General features: G+C 44.4%; 1 protein-coding gene across 2 annotated transcripts in view; it reads right to left on the reverse strand.

Annotated features, from left to right (window-relative positions):
• The window catches only part of wipf2b (WAS/WASL interacting protein family, member 2b), a 69,503-nt gene that overhangs the window by 6,570 nt on the left and 42,907 nt on the right, over positions 1–20,026 (reverse strand). Inside the window, exons 6-7 of one of the 2 annotated variants that reach the window (XM_038778598.1) lie at positions 3,955–4,158; positions 1,430–1,531 (exon numbers count right to left, since the gene is read on the reverse strand). In XM_038778598.1, the coding sequence (XP_038634526.1) occupies positions 1,430–1,531; positions 3,955–4,158 (306 nt within the window). Of the gene's footprint in view, positions 1–1,382; positions 1,532–3,954; positions 4,159–20,026 lie in introns of both variants that reach the window. The other variant, XM_038778597.1, reaches the window with a different exon arrangement.

Genomic DNA, 20,026 nt, shown 5'->3' on the forward strand with positions numbered 1-20,026 from the left:
CACCTCAACCATTGCACTGGCTGACAAGAATCAACTCAGCCCAGTCAAGGATTTGAACTTGGTCACTGTGGCGCAGTACCACGCTGAGCACTGATAAAAAGGGTCACCCGAGGAGCTAGCATTGCCCAACACATTCAAAGGATGAAATTAAGTTGAGCACTAAGGTTAACACATATGGAATACTTTACGGTACAAAGTGCAATAGAGCATCATGTGCATTAGCCATTATGGTTTAAATCTGCCACATTCATGAACGGATTCAACTAGTTCCATTACCGTCTACCAGCTCCAGACGTTCATGGTTTCTAAATGTATTCTATTTCTCCAAATACACATGAACTTTGACTAGCACTGCCATCTGCTTTACTGCAGAATCTAGTGTACGTAGTCAATTTTTAGATTCTGGTCTATGATGTTACTGTCAGCATTGTGGGTTAATTTGTTTCTTTTATACTTAAGATGCAGATGTCACTGCAAAGTGAGGTTTATTGCCATCCATGCTGCTCTGTGACGATGGAAGTGGGCCTTCCTTTGCTAGCATTGCTGTCATCTCCACGACAACTCTGGGCAAGATTTTAATAGGCACACATGATAATTGATAGGCCTTCAAATTAGAATTGCTGAATAGTCATCCAAGGTGAACATTTTGGCTCCATGCCCTGTATGTTGTATATTTAATTTTCTACTGCACCTTATGTGATACAGAATGTTCCAGAATGTATTGATTGCAAAATTCTTTGATCTTTTGGCTTTTGTGGTGCTCAAGTTTTAAAATGTTGCTTTTCTAAAGCAGACATAAAAATGTGGCCAATTCCAATATATTCCACAGTGGGAAAATACATACCAGCATATAAATCTAATTTCTATCATTCACATTGATGCTTGCAATTTATATTAGTGTATTAAAAGATCAATTGTTTAAAGACACTATAATTGGTCACTAAAAGTTATGAGCTACAGTGCTAGCTCAAACCACGCGACAGACTAACCAGACACTATCAGTTTCTTCATAGCTGCTATTCAACCACTAGCTGCATGGATGGGATTTGGGGAGCCAGATAAACATGAAGGTTAAAGGATTAGAGGATATACAGATAGGGTTAGATGAAATGTGGTGAGGAGGCTCACATAAAACCCCAAAAATGCTAGCATTAACCAGTTGGACCGAATGGTCTATTGTGGTGCAGTAGGCTACGTAATTCTATGTAACCCAACATATAACCAGTTACACATTTGTAAGATCATCTTTCTAGTGTTGGTATTTACAGGACAGATGCCCTGAGAAATAATGAAGATTGATTCCCTTCATAAAAACCTATCCTGTATCAGTAGGGATGGTATGTTTGACAAATGACTGATGGGGGAGGGTGCTGGGTACTCACTTAAAATTGGAATCCTTGCATGCCGACGGCAAACTGGAGGGACTCACCTCTGTTCAGTTTACTTGGGTACATCTTTTGGAAATGATGATATTCCTCCGGTGCTGGGAAGTCTTCAATTGGATGAAATGAATATTTTGATTCAAAGTCATCTAGGGAAGGGAGAATTTTTTAAAATGTCATTTTGTTTTTACAACAGTTGCTGGTCATCCTGGGTGAATGAAGGAGTATGCCTAATCAGAAAACTCTGGCACTCTACAAACTGAACACACCGCCAGGGAACACACCGCCACATCTTATCGACACAGGTTGGGCTCAATTTATCAGGGTGGCTCAGTGGTTATCACTGCTGCCTCACGGCGCTGAGGAGCCGGGTTCAATCCGGGCCCTGGGTCACTGTCTGTGTGGAGTTTGCACATTCTCTCTGTGTCTGTGTGGGTGTCACCCCCACAACACAAATATGTGCCTCATAGGTGGAGTGGCCACGTTAATTGGAAAAAGAAAATTGGGCACTCTAAATTCATTTTAAAAAGGGTTCAATTTGATATAATGGGGTTCTATAAGATGACAGGATTTGGAGCAGTATTCCACATCCTGTAGGTCTCACCACAAGATATGATTGAATGCAGCTTCCCTTGGAATTGCCAGCTAAAATACAAAACTGGATAGAGCAAGGCATGTGGCATGAGCATGCCTGCAGTTCTTTGGTTACCAATGACCCTCAGTAACTCATGCCTCCATCTTAGAAAACAAGCAGACGTTATAAAAGTGCTTCTCGGAGTCAGATTTTCAGACCTGCCCAATCAAAAACTGAACAGGTGGCAACCCTATTATGTTAAAATGTCTCCAGTGAAATACAGCCTGACCATTACAATCAGCTCCCATGTACATGAGCCCACAGCAGTAATACCAGCTTGAATGATGAAAATCTAAATAAGCATGGGCTCATATCTGAATTCTCCATTTGGCGAGTTTGTTGGCAATGTGCTAGTGCCCACAGGCTCCTGTCTGTGCTGTCCATATGTTAAGTTACTGAAGTCAGCGGCCCATGTCAGTCATGGAGAGGATGAGAGCAGGGCGCAGCCACTTTCCATAATGGGGGAGGACAACATCGCGGAGGGCAATTCACTCTGGATGGCTCTCAACCGCTAGTTGGCTGGAGCGGCATTAGGTGAGGCATCTTTCTTCTCTCTCGGCCAGGATATGCCACACATCCAGAGAGGGTGAAAGAATTAAAGCTTTAAAATAAAACTAAATCCACTGACATAACTTTTCCTTTCATTCCATTACTCACTAATATTTTCTTCTGTTTTCTGTTTTTTTACTTCTGGAGAAAGAAAAATTAGCTCAAGCTCCCTATCCTGATCATTAATCAAGTGGTGCGAAGAAACTGCATGAATGGATATTTGGTGAAGACTTACTTTGTGATGCCCACCACAACGGATTAACTACTTAGCGCTCACTGTCTCGGATCACACGTGGAGAACAGATACGTGAGCAAGATAGAAGAAAGTTGAAGGCTCTCACTGATCTAAAACCCAGGAAAGAGTCAGCACGTTCAGGAAAGGAGGGAGTACCAGGCAGCACGGTGGCACAGTGGTTAGCATTGCTGCCTACGGCACTGAGGACCCGGGTTCGAATCCCGGCCCTGGGTCACTGTCCATGCGGAGTTTGCACGTTCTCCCCGCGCCTGCGTGGGTTTCGCCCCGACAACCCAAAGATGTGCAGGTTAGGTGGATTGGCCACGCTAAATTGCCTCTTAATTGGAATTTTTTTTTAAAAATTTTAAATTAAAAAATAATTGGGTACTCTAAATTTATTTATTTTTTTTTAAAAGGAAAGGAGGGAGTACCGAAAAGTAAATTGGCAAAAAAAAAAGCAAAACTTCTAATAGGGCCAGGCCTGCTTCAATATGTTAGTTCTTAAGTAAAGCTGACAGTTACAAGTTTCTGACCATTTGATGTCAATATCACACCGTTTGCATCTGCCAATATAGTGTTGGAAACAGCACAATTTTTAAATAGATTACACACGTGTGCATTAATCACCAATGGGAGAAGCCATATAACGGAGGATAAATATTACAAGTAAGGTCAGCAGGATACAGGAATGCCTGCCACAAAAATATCTCAAGATATCTTCATAAATAAAAGGAAATAAATTGATTTTGAGCCAATTTTCATCTGTTGGATGAAATACGCAAAAGAAAGTTATAAACAGCTTGAAAAAATCTTTTAAACACATCTAGTCAACAACCTGCAGTCAGAGACATTGCTGAGTTTAACACACTTCCATGCAATTTCTTATAGCCATTGCATCAATGATCAGGACAGGGAGAATTTAAAAACACAATTAGGGAGAGTGGGCCATTCATCCCTTTCAGTCTGCTCCGTCATTTGATAAAATCATGGCTGATCTGATTGTGGCCTCAAAGCACTTCCTGCTCCATCTTACACAACACTCAATTCCCCTGTCGATCAGCTGATTAGAGCGCTCCCTGATTTTTTGTTTCCTAGAGATAAATAATAAAGCAGATTTAAAAACAATAGCAATCTGGTACTCCCTCTCCTTTTACCTATAAATGATTTGGATGATGGTCCAACGGGGTCTCTATGTCCGTTCCTTATAGGTGGAGGAGGGGGTGCAGGAGTCCGCATTGGAGGTGGTGGTGGGGGCTTCCCCCGATTTGGTGGATCTGAAGAGGGTGTCCTGTACGGCGGTGGCGGGGGAGGGACCTCTCTAGCTCCATTCCGCATTGCCAGGGGAGGTGGTGGGGGAGCTGCACAGGAAAAAGTTAAGCATTTTTAAAAAAATCAAAATCTTATTGAGGTATTTTTTGGTTTTACAACAACAACAACAACAAAATAAACAATGTACATGAATTTATAAACATAGTGCAAAAGCCATCTTCCTTCCTTACAGGTCCCACCTTTATTAACCCCCCTACTCTAAGCTAAACTAATGCCACCCCCTTCTACTGATGATTAATTTTCCGCGAAGAAGTCGACGAACGGTTGCTACCTCCGAGCGAACCCTAATAGTGACCCTCTCAAGGTGAACTTGATTTTCTCCAAACAGAGAAAGCTAGCCATGTCAGATAGCCAGCTCTCCGACTTCAGGGGGCTTTGAGCCCCTCCAAGCTAATAGTATCCGTCTCCGGGCTACCAGGGAAGCAAAGGCCAGAACGTCTGCCTCTTTCTCCTCCTGGATTCCCGGATCTTCCGACACCCTGAAAATCGCCACCTCTGGACTCAGCACCACCCTTGTTTTTAACACTGTGGACATGACATCTGCAAACCCCTGCCAAAATCCCCTAAGCTTTGGACATGCCCAGAACATGTAGACATGGTTCGCTGGCCCTCCCGCACACTTGGCACACCTATCTTCTACCCCAAAGAACCTGCTCCTCTGGGCCACTGTCATATGAGCCCGGTGAACGACCTTGAATTGTATCAGGCTGAGCCTGGCACATGTTGTGGACGCGTTGACTCTGCTCAACGCGTCCGCCCATAGACCATCCTGCATCTCTCCTCCCAACTCCTCCTCCCACTTGTGCTTCAGCTCCTCGGTCTGCATCTCCCCTGACCCCATAAGTTCCTTGTAAATGTCAGAGACCCTCCCTTCACCCACCCAGCCTCTAGAAACTACCCTGTCCTGTATCCCTCTTGATGGTAGGAGCAGGAAGGTTGAAACCTGCCTACGTAGGAAGTCCCACACCTGCAGGTACCTCAATTAGTTTCCCCTCGCCAATCCAAATTTCTCCTCCAGCTCCCTCAAACTCAGAAAGCTCCCCTCTAGAAACATATCCCGCATCCTCTCAATCCCTGCTCTCTGCCATCTCCAAAACCCCCCATCCATCCTTCCCAGGGCAAACCAGTGATTATTACAGATTGGAGACCAAACCGAAGCTCCCTCTGCTCCCACATGTCTCCTCCATTGCCCCCAGACTCTCAGGGCCGCCATCACCACGGGGCTGGTGAAGTACCGTGCCGGCGGGAACGGCAGAGGTGCAGTTATCAACGCCCCCAAGCTGGTGCCCTTCATATGAAGCCGCCTCCATACGCTCCCATGCCGACCCTCCCCCCACCACCCACTTCCTGATCATGGCTATATTCGCCGCCCAATAGTAGTTACTGAAGTTTGGCAGCGCCAGCCCGCCCTCTCCCCGGTTCCACTCAATCATCCCCTTCTTTACTTGCGAGGTCTTGCCCGCCCATACAAAGCCAGTGATCACTTTATTGACCCGTTTAAAAAAGGATCGCGGAATGAAGATGGGGAGACAAGGAAACACAAACAGAAATCTTGGGAGGACCGTCATCTTCACCGTCTGCACCCTCTCAGCTAGTGACAACGGGAGCACGTCCCACCTCCAAAAATCAGCCTTCATTTGGTCTACTAGTCAGGCCAGATTTAGTTTGTGCAGCCGTGCCCATTCCCGCGCCACTTGGATGCCTAGATACCGAATGCTTCCCCCTACCATTCTAAACGGCAGTTTCCCCCAATCGCCTCTCCTGTCCCCTTGCCTGGATCGCAAACATCTCACTTTTCACCATATTTAGTTTATACCCCGAAAACCGGCCAAATTCCCCAGAATCCTCATGATTTCTTCCATCCCCTCTGCTAGGTCCGATACATACAGGAGCAGGTCATGCTTCTCCCCGCCCCGGACCAGCCCATGAGGCTCTCAGTGCAATTGCCAGCGGCTCCATGGCTCACGCAAACAACAGTGGGGAGAGGGGGCATCCCTGTCTCGTCCCCTGATGCAGCCTAAAACAGTCAGATGTTGTCCTATTTGTCCGTACGCTCGCCACAGGAGCCCGATACAGCAACCTGACCTAGTCAATAAAGCCCTGCCCAAATCCGAACCGTCCCAGTACCTCCCACAGATATTCCCATTCTACTTGATCAAAGGCCTTCTCTGCGTCAATTGCAACCACTACCTCCACCTCCCTACCTTCCAGGGGCATCGTGATCACGTTTAATAGCCTTCTTACATTGCCCACCATTTGCCTCCTTAACAAACCCCGTCTGGTCCTCCTCATTAACATCCGGAACACAATCCTCAATCCTAGAGGGCAAAACTTTAGCCAGCAGTTTGGCATCCACATTCAGTAGGGATATCGGCCTGTAGGACCCACACAGCTCCGGGTTCTTGTCCAGCTTCAGGATCAGTGAAATCGTGGCCGGTGACATCTTTGGGGGAAGCACCCCTCTCTTCCTTGCCTCATTGAATGTCCTCATCAACAACAGCCCCAATATCCCAGTGAACATTTTATAGAACTCCACTGGGTACCCGTCCAGCTCCTGGGCTTTACTCGACTGCATGGCCTTCAGACCCTCCACTATCTCTTCCATCCCGATCGGGGCCCCCGGCCCTTCTACCAGCTCCCTGTCCACCTTCAGGAAATTCAGACCCCGAGGAAGTGTCTCATCCCCTACGGCCCCGTTGGGGGTTCCGACCCATACTGCCTACTATAAAACTCCTTAAACACCTTATTCATCCCTGCTGAGTCTCCAACCAGGTTCCCATCTCCATCCTTTACTTTTCCTATCTCCCTGGCTGCCTCCCTCTTTCTAAGCTGCTGTGCAAGCATTCTGCTGGCCTTCTCTCCATCCTCATAGATCGCCCCCCTCGCCTTTCTCAGCTGCGCCACCGCCCTCCCTGTGGTTAACAAGCCGAACTCAGGGCAGCACGGTGGCCTAGTGGTTAGCACAACCGCCTCACGGCGCTGAGGTCCCAGGTTCGATCCCGGCTCTGGGTCACTGTCCGTGTGGAGTTTGCACGTTCTCCCCGTGTCTGCGTGGGTTTCGCCCCCACAACCCAAAAATGTGCAGAGTAGGTGGATTGGCCATGCTAAATTGCCCCTTAATTGGAAAATATAATTGGCTAATCTAAATTTATAAAAAAAAACAAGCCGAACTCCGCCTGGAGCCTCCGCCGTTCCCTTAAAAGCCCTGCCTCTGGGGTCTCCGCATACCTCCTGACAACCTGTAGTATCTCCCTTACCAGTCAGTCCATTTCTGCCCTGTCTACCTTCTCCCTGTGGGCCCGTATCGAGACCGGCTTCCCTCTAACCACCGCCTTCAATGCTTCCCAGACCACCGCTGCCGAAATTTCCCCCGTGTCGTTGACTTCCAGGTAGTTCTGAATACATTTTCCTCAGCCACCCACACACCTCTTTGTCAGCTAAAAGACCCACGTCCAACCTCCAGTGCGGGCGCTGGTTTCTGTCTTTACTAACCTGTCAGTCAACCCAGTGCGGGGCATGGTCTGAGATTGTGATCACCGAGTACCCTGTGTCCACCACCCCTGTCAGTAAAGCTCTGCTCAGAATAAAGAAATCAATCCAGGAGTACACTTTATGCTCTTGTGTATAGAAGGAGAACTCCTTCACCCTCCGCTGCCGAATCTCCATGGATCCCCCCCCATCTGCTCCATGAATCCTTTTAGCTCATTTGCCATTGCTGGCATCCTGCCCATTTTTGAGCTTGACCGGTCTAAACCAGGATCAATAACTGTGTTGAAGCCTCCTCCCATTACCAACTTATGCGAATCCAGGTCCGGCATCTTCCTCAGCATCCTCTTTATAAATTCCACATTGTCCCAATGGCGCATACACATTTACTAGTACCACCTGCATCCCCTCCAATTTCCCACTGACCATAATGTACCGGCCTCCCACATCCGAAACTATTCTTCCCGCCTCAAACACCACCCGCTTGTTGATCAGGATCACGACCCCTCTAGTCTTCGAGTCCAGTTCTGAATGAAAGACCTGTCCGACCCAATCTTTCCTTAAATCTAATCTGGTCAGCTAATCTAAGGTGCGTCTCCTGCAGTATTACCACGTCTGCCTTCAGTCCTCTCAAATGCACGAACACACGTGCCCTGTTGATCGGCCCATTTAGCCCTCGTATATTCCAGGTGATCAGCGGGGCGCAGGCTGGAGACTGGCCAAGAAAGGTGATGGCTCATCGCTCGCTCACCCCCCCAGCCTGCGCCCCGCGCCTCCACCGGCCTGCCCCAGGCAGCCTCTGCCCCAGATCTCCTCTGTCCCTCAGCAACAGTCCAACAGTCCCTCCCTCATCAGCAGAACATTTTCTCCACCTCCCCCCTAGTAACAGCACAATGTAAATCGACCACTATGATAAGCCTAACATCTGCTCACATTCCACTGCGCAGAAAATGTTAAACATTTAACAAGTTATGTCAAATGACACATGAGAAAATACTTTTACTATTAAATACAAGCAGTTTGGCATTGTAACTTAAAACTGCACAAAAACCAGAAGGAGCTAATTCTGCAAGAATTGATCATTATTGCTATAAACGAAAGGGGCGATTGATTTCAAAAATGAATTTAAGGCATCCATCAATCTGCATTCTTAAAGCTCATGCAAGTTAAATGATCACTTAGTACCATTATCCTATTTGTGTTTTACATTCTTCCTATGTACAGTCTCCTATGCAACAGCCAATATTTGTAGACACAAGCGATTTTCAAAAAGAGAAGCAAATACCTATTATGACTCAGACACCAATTATACTGCATTCTGCCTCTAATGTCACTTTCTACGTTTTGTTCTGAAGGATGTAACCATTTTAGGAATGTAACAGGACTTGTGATAAATTAGGATTATTACACTAATCTTGGGACACAAATGGAAAGAGCTTTTTTTTTTAAAAAAAACTTTCATGGGATGTGGGTGCCGCTGGCAAAGCCAGCATCTATTGCCCATCCCTCATTGCCCTTGACTTGCTAGAGCATTTCAGAGGGCACTTAAGAGGCAATCACATTGTTATGGGTCTGGAGTCACATATAGGCCAGACTGGATAACCAGGTGATTTCCTTACCTAACGGACATTAGTGAACCAGATGGTTTTCACGATAATTGATGATAGCTTCATATTCAACATTACTTAGACATGGCATCACCTCCCTCCCATTCCCCCATTCTATTGCACAAGACAATTTCAACGCCCTTAATAAGTTTGTGTTCCGAACCATCAAAAGAAAGACTCTAGTCTGATTTATCAGTTTTTATACAATTAAAGTAAAGATGTATTTTGGAATCAGCTACCACGGAAAGCCATCAAAATGTACAGTGCAAATGAAAACCAAAAATTAAAGGTACTGTGGCCTTTTGCTCTCAAATATTTGAGCGCAATTTCTAGTTTTGCATAGGAAGCCCTAATGTTCAAGTCCCTCTGTTTAGTGTTAAATTATTTCAGATTAAATTAAGTCTAATCACAACATTTTTACAGTGCAGGAGGCCATTTAGCCCATCTAGTCTGCACAAAGAGAAATGTTGGCTGTTGAAAGGTCTCCTTGTTCTAGCAAAAAGGGAAAGCAGAGTACATGCAAAGGGCACTGCAGGGAGGTTAAACATTAATAAAGACCGCTTCCTGGAGTTGCTGGGATGAAACATCTAACCCAGGGACTATATGGTTGATGTTGTATCTGTGATGACTGCCTACACACTGCACTCAAAGAGATAAGACATTTACTTGGAGGTGTTTACAAACTTGACCTGAACTCGTCCATCGGAAATTCAATGACCCAAGGATCAGAAAGATCAGCAATCAAATTTTATTTTGTGAAGTATACAAGACCATTTCATTTTGCTTGCATGGCATCATTTACTTTCACTCGCCCTGTACATCCAACAACCTTGATGGATCAACAAGGAAATAGTCAAGCCATACAGGTGATAAAGGTCATGGTTCAGTCTCAGAAAAGCAGGAAGAGAAAATTGGTCAGAGTTTCTGTGCCTGCTTGCTGGAATCAGGTGAGTATGGATCTATACAGGAACATGCTAGACTATCATCTTCCCCCACTTCCTCTCCCCCAAACAGTTTGGAATGCCAGCTAACACTGACCATCCCAAATAGTCAATGCCTGCAACAGAGGACAGAAACAAAGAAAATTGGCAAGTGTATTTAAAAAATTCTTTATAAATACACCTCGTCAGGGCAGCACGGTGGCCTAGTGGTTAGCACAACCGCCTCACGGCGCTGAGGTCCCAGGTTCGAACCCGGCTCTGGGTCACTGTCTGTGTGGAGTTTGCACATTCTCCCCGTGTCTGCGTGGGTTTCGCCCCCACAACCCAAAAATGTGCAGAGTAGGTGGATTGGCCACGCTAAATTGCCCCTTAATTGGAAAAATAATTGGGTAATCTAAATTTATAAAAAATAAATAAATACACCTTGTCCATGCTAAATAATAAGCCACGTTTATATAGCACCTTTAACATGGCAAAACCCTTGGCACATTTTACAGGAGCCACATAACTCAATCTTCAACCTGGTCACGGTTCCTTCAATTCTGAAGCACATTCGATACTGCCAATTCTGTAGTATGTCTGTGGTTCATGAACAAAGATTTGATGACAGGGTCATCATCTTCCCCCAGCCCAAAAAAGCTGACTCATTCTGATCTTTGAGTCAGTGAATGCCCAAAATTCTGGTCAAATTTGTGAACACTTCATATCCATTGTCAAATGTATTTGAGTGCAGTGTACTGGCAATCATCACAAATACAACATAGAGCACATAGCCCCTGGGTTGGGAGCTTCTATATTCTTTAACACACTTAATTGTTCTGAACATATTTATATACTAAACATATAAATTTAAAGGGGTCATAATTACAAATAGCGGGCAGCACGGTGGCGCAGTGGGTTAGCCCTGCTGCCTCACGGCGCCGAGATCCCAGGTTCGATCCCGGCTCTGGGTCACTGTCTGTGTGGACATTCTCCCAGTGTTTGCGTGGATTTCACCCCCACAACCCAAAGATGTGCAGGGTAGATGGATTGGCCATGCTAAATTTCAAAAAATGAATTGGGTACTCTAAATTTATATTTTTTTAAAATTACAAATAGTAACTTAATAAGTACAATCTAGACTGCATCTTAGAAGTAGGCGCAGCAGGAAACCACAGTTCACACAAATCTTGTGACGTGAAGCTGTGTCTGAAATTGAGGGAACACGATATCTAAGGAGTGGACCATCCTGGTATTTTTCTTAAGTTACAATGAGATTTATGCCCAAATGCTAAATTGGTTGGCACCATGTGATATTCTCCAACTGAAAGGGCTTTTTAAAGAGCAAATAAAATTAGGGTTACAGCTGGGAGACTCATACCGGTGGTGTGGAATCACAGAACACCATGGGCTTTTATTATAGCTCAGGTAGAGATAGGGGAGTTGAGGGGATAAAAACAAAATCACGGATGTCCATTAGTTTGTCTGTATCGACTATTTAGCAGGGTTTCTGTTAATTAAGAGGACTCGAGCTCTGGGGTTTGCAATGTAGATCTTGATTTGATTTATTGTCGCATGTACCAGAGTACAGTGAAAAGTATTTTTCTGCAGCCGAGGGAACGTACACAGTATGTACATAGTAGACAAAACGAATAATCAACAGACTACATTGACAAATGGTACATCAACGAACAGTGATTGGTTACAGTGCGGAACAAGGGGCCAAACAAAGCAAATACATGAGCAAGAGCAGCATAGGGCAGTGTGAATAGTTCTTAGAGGGAACAGATCAGTCCGAGGGGAAGTCATTGAGGAGCCTTGTAGCTGTTGGGAAGAAGCTGTTCCCATGTCTGACTGTGCAGGTCTTCAGACTTCTGTACCTTCTTCTTGATGGAAGGGTCTGGAAGGTGGCAATGCCTGGGTGGGAGGGGTCTCTGATAATGCTGTCTGCCTTCCTGAGGCAGCGGGAGGTGTAGACAGAATCAATGTGCGTGGCATGCTTGTGTGATGTGTTAGGCCGAGTTCACCACACTCTGCATGCAGTTTCTTGCGATCTTGGACCAAGAAGTTGTCATACCAAGCTGTGATGCAGACGGATAGGATGCTCTCTATGGCACATCTGTAGAAGTTTGTGAGAGCCGATGCAGACATGCTGAATTTCTTCAGCTTCCGTAGGAAGTAGAGACATTGTTGGGCTTTCTTGACTGCTGCATCAATGTGAGTGGACCAGGACAGACTGCTGGAGATGGTGACCCCCCCAGGAACTTAAAGCAATTGACCATCTCCACTTCGGAGCCATTGATGCAGACAGGAATGTGTGCGTGCTATGCTTCCTGAAGTCGATGATCAGTTCCTTGGAATTTCCGACATTTAGAGAGGTTGTTTTCGGTACACCATGCAAGCAAGTGATTTATCTCCCTTCTGTAGTCTGATTCATCGTTGTTTGAGATACAGCCCACCACAGTCGTATCAACCGCAAACTTGTAGATTGAGTTGGAGCTAAATCTTGCCACACAGATCTTTGACTGATCAACAGAGTCGTGGCACCAGAGATTCATCCAGATCTGTAAAGGTCCTTCTATTTTGTCTTTGAGACATGTAATTATTTTTTATTCTTGAAAATCTTTTGTGCCTCGCGAGAGAATGTAATTCAAATGTGGCAGACCAATTTTCAGTTACTCAATTTTTAGTAACTTGCAGAAATTGTAACCTTAATAGAAACCTATTTCTAAATTTCAGAGCATGTTAGTCTCATTTTTTTGAACCGTGATATTTTTCCAAAGCTTTCAGTGACTTTATAATTCAACATGACAGTTAATTCAGCATTCTTCAATAGATTACGGAATATGCTCATATTTTGGACATATGTCTTCATTATTTTTTTGTTGTAATGTTTATCTACTGCAGAAGTCAGAGTAAATGAGTGGTAATCGAGAATGTGGGCCCATTAAAGCCAGATGCAGATGTAACTATAATAGATTATCATGAAATGACAGATGGATTAAATGGCCATATTGTATCCATTTTCACACAGAACTTGCACCCCAGGGTATTAAAAGAAGTACGTGAAGAAATTGCAGGTTTGAGAACTGTCCATTTGAATTGGAAGATTGCAAATATTCTGTCCTGGTCCACCCACGTCGACGCTAAACCAAGAAAGCTCAGCAGTGCCTATGCTTCCGCAGGAAACTAAGGAAATTCGGCATGTCCACATTGACTCTTCCCAATTTTTAAGATGCACCATAGAAAACATCCTATCTGGCTGCATCACAGCCTGGTATGGCAACTACTCGGCCCAAGTTCAGAAGAAACTACAGAGAGCCGTGAATATAGCCCAGTCCATCACACAAAACCGCCTCCCATCCATTGACTTTGTCTACATCTCCCGCTGCCTTGGGAAAGTGGGCAGCATAATCAAAGACCCCTCCCTCCTGGGTTATTCTCTCTCCCAACTTCTTCCATCGGGCAGGAGGTACAAAAGTCTGAGAACTTGCACTAACAGGTTCAAAAACAGTTTCTTCCCCTCTGTTACCAAACTCTTGAATGGCCCGCTCATGGACTGGACTGATCTCTTTACACATCTTCTCTACTGAGTAGTAACTGAGTAGTACTACATTCCGTATGCTCACCCAATGTGCCTGTGCTAATGTATTTACATTGTGTATTTGTGCATGTCCTATGTTTTGTCATATACAGAACTGTCTGGACTGTACGCAGAACACCTTTCACTGTATCTTGGTACAGGTCATAATAAATCAAATACAATCCAATCCAAATTTTAATCCAATATTTAAGAAGGGAGGAAGAAACCAGGTAGTTACAGACCTCTAAGTTTCACGTTAGCTGTGAGGAAGTGACTGGAATCTATCCTCAGGGACAGTGAAGAACACTTGAAAACACGCAAGTTTTTTATAAATTTAAAGTACCCAATAATTTTTTCCCAATTAAGGGGCAATTAATTTAGCATGGCCAATCCACCTACCCTGCATATCTTTGGGTTGTGGGGTGAGACTTAAGCAGACACGGGGTGGGAAATGTGCAAATTCCACATGGACAGTGACCCAGGGCCGGGATCGAACCCAGGTCCTTGGCGCCGTGAGACAATAGCGTTAACCATTGCGCCACCGTGCCGCCTGAAAACATATAAGTTGATCGGAGAAAGTCAGCGTGGAGTTATGAAAGATAAGCCAAGTGTGCCTGATCTGGTGAATCTTTTGAGATCATTAACGTGGCAGATAAGGTGAATGTCATAAATGTGGTTTCCAGAAGGTATTCGATAAGGTTATAGACCATAAGACAATAAGACATAGGAGCGGAAGTAAGGCCATTCGGCCCATCGAGTCCACTCCACCATTCAATCATGGTTGATTTCAACTCCATTTACCCGCTCTCTCCCCATAGCCCTTAATTCCTCGAGAAATCAAGAATTTATCAATTTCTGTCTTAAAGACACTCAACGTCCCGGCCTCCACCGCCCTCTGTGGCAATGAATTCCACAGACCTACCACTCTCTGGCTGAAGAAATTTCTCCTCATCTCTGTTCTAAAGTGACTCCCTTTATTCTAAGGCTGTGCCCCGCGTCCTAGTCTCCCCTGCTAATGGAAACAACTTCCCTACGTCCATCCTATCCAAGCCATTCATTATCTTGTAAGTTTCTATTAGATCTCCCCTCAACCTCCTAAACGCCAATGAATATAATCCCACGATCCTCAGACGTTCATCGTATGTTAGGCCTACCATTCCTGGGATCATCCGTGTGAATCTCCGCTGGACCCGCTCCAGTGCCAGTATGTCCTTCCTGAGGTGTGGGGCCCAAAATTGCTCTCAGTATTCTAAATGGGGCCTAACTAGTGCTTTATAAAGCCTCAGAAGTACATCCCTGTTTTTATATTCCAAGCCTCTTGAGATAAATGACAACATTACATTTGCTTTCTTAATTACGGACTCAACCTGCAAGTTTACCTTGAGAGAATCCTGGACTAGGACTCCCAAGTCCCTTTGCACTTTAGCATTATGAATTTTGTCACCGTTTAGAAAATAGTCCATGCCTCTATTCTTTATTCCAAAGTGCAAGACCTCGCACTTGCCCACGTTGAATTTCATCAGCCACTTCTTGGACCATTCTCCTAAACTGTCTAAATCTTTCTGCAGCCTCCCCACCTCCTCAATACTACCTGCCCCTCCACCTATCTTTGTATCATCGGCAAACTTGGCCAGAATGCCCCCAGTCCCGTCATCTAGATCGTTAATATATAAAGAGAACAGCTGTGGCCCCAACACTGAACCCTGCGGGACACCACTTGTCACCGGTTGCCATTCCAAAAAAGAACCTTTTATCCCAACTCTCTGCCTTCTGTCTGACAGCCAATCGTCAATCCATGTTAGTACCTTGCCTCGAATACCATGGGCCCCTTATTTTACTCAGCAGTCTCCCGTGAGGCACCTTGTCAAAGGCCTTTTGGAAGTCAAGATAGATAACATCCATTGGCTCTCCTTGGTCTAACCTATTTGTTATCTCTTCAAAGAACTCTAACAGGTTTGTCAGGCACGACCTCCCCTTACTAAATCCATGCTGACTTGTCCTAATCCGACCCTGCACTTCCAAGAATTTAGAAATCTCATCCTTAACGATGGATTCTAGAATTTTGCCAACAACCGAGGTTAGGCTAATTGGCCTATAATTTTCCATCTTTTTTCTTGTTCCCTTCTTGAACAGGGGGGTTACAACAGCGATTTTCCAATCCTCTGGGACTTTCCCTGATTCCAGTGACTTTTGAAAGATCATAACTAACGCCTCCACTATTTCTTCAGCTATCTCCTTTAGAACTCTAGGATGTAGCCCATCTGGGCCCGGAGATTTATCAATTTTCAGACCTTTTAGTTTCTCTAGCACCTTCTCCTTTGTGATGGCAACCATATTCAACTCTGCCCCCTGACTTTCCTGAATTGTTGGGATATTACTCATGTCTTCTACTGTGAAGACTGACGCAAAATACTTAAGTTCCTCAGCTATTTCCTTGTCTCCCATCACTAGATTACCAGCGTCATTTTGGAGCGGCCCAATGTCTACTTTTGCCTCCCGTTTGTTTTTAATGTATTTAAAGAAACTTTTACTATCATTCCTAATGTTACTGGCTAGCCTACCTTCATATTTGATCCTCTCCTTCCTTATTTCTCTCTTTGTTATCCTCTGTTTGTTTTTGTAGCCTTCCCAATCTTCTGACTTCCCACTACTCTTTGCCACATTATAGGCTCTCTCTTTTGCCTTGATGCATTCCCTGACTTCCTTTGTCAGCCATGGCTGCCTAATCCTCCCTCTGATAACCTTTCTTTTCTTTGGGATGAACCTCTGCATTGTGTCCTCAATTACTCCCAGAAACTCCTGCCATTGCTGTTCTACTGTCTTTCCCACTAGGCTCTGCTTCCAGTCGATTTTCGTCAGTTCCTCCCTCATGCGCCTGTAATTACCTTTATTTAACTGTAAAACCTTTACATCTGATTCTACCTTCCTTCTTTCAAATTGCAGACTGAATTCTACCATATTATGATCACTGCTTCCTAAGTGTTCCCTTACTTTAAAATCTTTTATCAATTCTGGCTCATTACATAACACTAAGTCCAGAATAGCCTGTTCCCTCGTGGGCTCCATCACAAGCTGTTCCAAAAAGCCATCCTGTAAACATTCAATGAATTCCCTTTCTTTGGGTCCACTGGCAACATTATTTACCCAGTCCACCTGCATATTGAAGTCCCCCATGATCACTGTGACCTTGCCTTTCTGACATGCCCTTTCTATTTCGTGGTGCATTTTGTGCCCCTGGTCCTGACCACTGTCAGGAGGCCTGTACATAACTCCCATTATGGTTTTTTTGCCTTTGTGGTTCCTCAACTCTACCCACACAGACTCCACATCGTCTGACCCTATGTCGTTTAGTGCTATTGATTTAATTTCATTTCTAATTAACAAGGCAACCCCGCCCCCTCTACCCACCTCTCTGTCTTTTCGATAGGTTGTAAATCCCTGGATGTTTAACTGCCAGTCCTGAACCCCCTGCAACCATGTCTCTGTGATGCCTACCACATCATACCTGCCAGTCACAATCTGGGCCACAAGCTCATCTACCTTGTTCTATAGCTAAAGTTCTATCTAAAAAAACAAAAGTGGACAGAATTACATGTAACATTGTGGGGGATAGGTGATAGAGAATAGAGATAAATTAAGTATGCACTGATTTTCTGTTTCTTTATTCTTTCTAGGGATGTGAGCATCACTAACAAGTCCAGCATTTGTGCCCACCCCTAATTGCTACAACTCGGTGGCTAGTTGGGTCACTGCAGAGGACCCATTGCTGTGGGTCTGGAGTCACATTTAGGTCAGACCAGATTTCCCTCCCCAAGGGCATTAGCGAGCAGATGGGTTTTTAAAACAATTTAATTTTAATTCAAATTAGATCAGCTGCGGTGGTGGGATTTGAACCACTGCTCCCAGAGCATTAACCTGGGCCTCTGGATTACTCATTCAGTGATACTACCACCATCTGTGGCTAGTGATGTTCCTCAGGGATTTGCACTGTGATTTCAGCTTTTCACCATATGTATCAATGACCCAGATGAAGGAGCAGAGATTTATAATGCATCTAAATTTGTAGGTGACACTAAGTTAGTAAGCACATAAATTGTTTGGATGGAAGCATGAAGAGTGGCATAGGGTAGATTCAGTAAATTAACAAAGCTGTAACAGAGGTACCGCTGGATTCAAGAAAGACCATTAGACTATTTTCTTAATGGTGAGAAACTAAGAACTGAGGATAAGAAGAGATTCAGCTGTCCAGGCTCTCACTGGAAATTAGTGCGGAGGTACAAAATGTAATCTAAAATAATAATCTTTATAATAATCTTTATTAGCATCACAAGTAGGCTTACATTAACACTGCAATGAAGTTACTGTGAAAATCCTGTAGTCGCCAAACCCCGGCGCCTGTTCGGGTACACAGAGGGAGAATTCAGACTGTCCAATTCACCTAACAAGCACGTCGTTTGATAAATACAGAAGTCAAATTCCATTTTAGAATTATTAAAACAGGATCAGGCTATTTAGACCCCTGAGCCTATCTCATTATTCAAATATATCGTGGCTGATCTGTATCTGAACTCAACTTCCTGTCTTTTCTCCTTGTTGCTTAATACTAAAATAGAACTATCAATCTCAGTCCTGAAAATTTCATTTGACCCAGCAAACACAGTCTTTTGCAGAAGACAGCTGTAGTTTTCCCACTACCTTTTTGTGAAAAAGGGCTTGGTGACTGCACTGCTGAATGTCCCAGCTTTAAATGTTAAAATGATCTGAATTATCCCATAGCTGACTTCCCCACCCTGTACCTAACCTACCAAATTCCTGTATCATTTTACACAATCTATCCTCATTTTAACTCAGTCTTTCAGAATGACCATTATCATTAAGGGCAGCACGGTAGCATTGTGGATAGCACAATGGCTTCACAGCTCCAGGGGTCCCAGGTTCGATTCCGGCTTGGGTCACTGTCTGTGCGGAGTCTGCACATCCTCCCCTTATGTGCGTGGGTTTCCTCCGGGTGCCCCGGTTTCCTCCCACAGTCCAAAGATGCGCAGGTTAGGTGGATTGGCCATGATAAATTGCCCTTAGTGTCCAAAATTGCCCTTAGTGTTGGGTGGGGTTACTGGGATAGGGGAAGGTGTTGACCTTGGGTAGGGTGCTCTTTCCAAGAGCCGGTGCAGACTCGATGGGCCGAATGGCCTCCTTCTACACTGTAAATTCTATGATCTAAGATCCTCCTAGCAGCACAGGATACAGTGGTTTCCTAAATGATTCCAGAATTTCTGCATTCAGTGATCAACATGCAGGCCCATTCCATTTACTCTTCATGCAAGAATTAACTGCTGATATTTGTCCTAAATATCATGGATTCACATAATGCCTCAGCACAGAAACTGCTTGTGTGGCCCATTAAGCCCATGTCGGTGTTTTTATGTACATGAAGCCTCTAGTGAAATCTATTCTCAATTGCTCCCCATTCATCAAATGTCAAATTTCCCTTTGTCTAGTTTCCCTTTTAATGATTTATTTGTTTTTAAATTTTCTGTCCTCTTGGTTAGCCTCACCAACCAACAGAAACTTAATTTAACATTATTTATCTTATAATTCTTCATTACTTTGAAGACTTCCCTTGGGTTCATCTCTCAAATGAAAATAAAAATGCTATCAAATTCTTCAGTCTTTCCTCGTAACTGCAACCACTCATTCTGGTAACATCTTATGGAATCCACACTGCAGCCTCTCCATTTCTTCTTGCAATGGGGTGTCCAAATCTCTCACCATGACCGATTGCACCAGAGGTCTGCTGGTGCCCTCACAAGGATCATTTCACCAAAACAAAAACAAACATTCTCTTAAGTTGTATTTGGGGCAATTAAGAATTATCAGATTTTTGCATGGGAATTCCAGTGACGTAGTTACTCAAATGTCGTTACCATCCGATGTATTCTGCTTGGACAAAGAACAAAGATGCTATAACAGCTCCCCTCGAGCTGCCATCAGGAGCAACATTCTGATCCACAGCATGCTGCCATATGCCCAGCTCTAAAATTAAACACTTTCTCTGACGTGGTTGGCAAAAAAATGTAAACGTTTGTTTCTTGCAGCCATTCTCATCACCTTTGGCTTAAAAATAGAAATGTTCCCCATCACTCCTGAGATTACATTTATTAATTTGAAGTTCAGTGGCAATAGTTGAATTCTGGTCATAACACTAGAATTTGCAACCAAAGATATCTTTATGTATGTACTCAAAAATCAAAACTGGCTGCTTTGTTTCCAATCCCAACTCATCCTCTCAGACTGCAGAATC

The sequence above is a fragment of the Scyliorhinus canicula genome, chromosome 19 (genome assembly GCF_902713615.1).
Source record: "Scyliorhinus canicula chromosome 19, sScyCan1.1, whole genome shotgun sequence".
Lineage (NCBI taxonomy): Eukaryota > Metazoa > Chordata > Chondrichthyes > Carcharhiniformes > Scyliorhinidae > Scyliorhinus > Scyliorhinus canicula.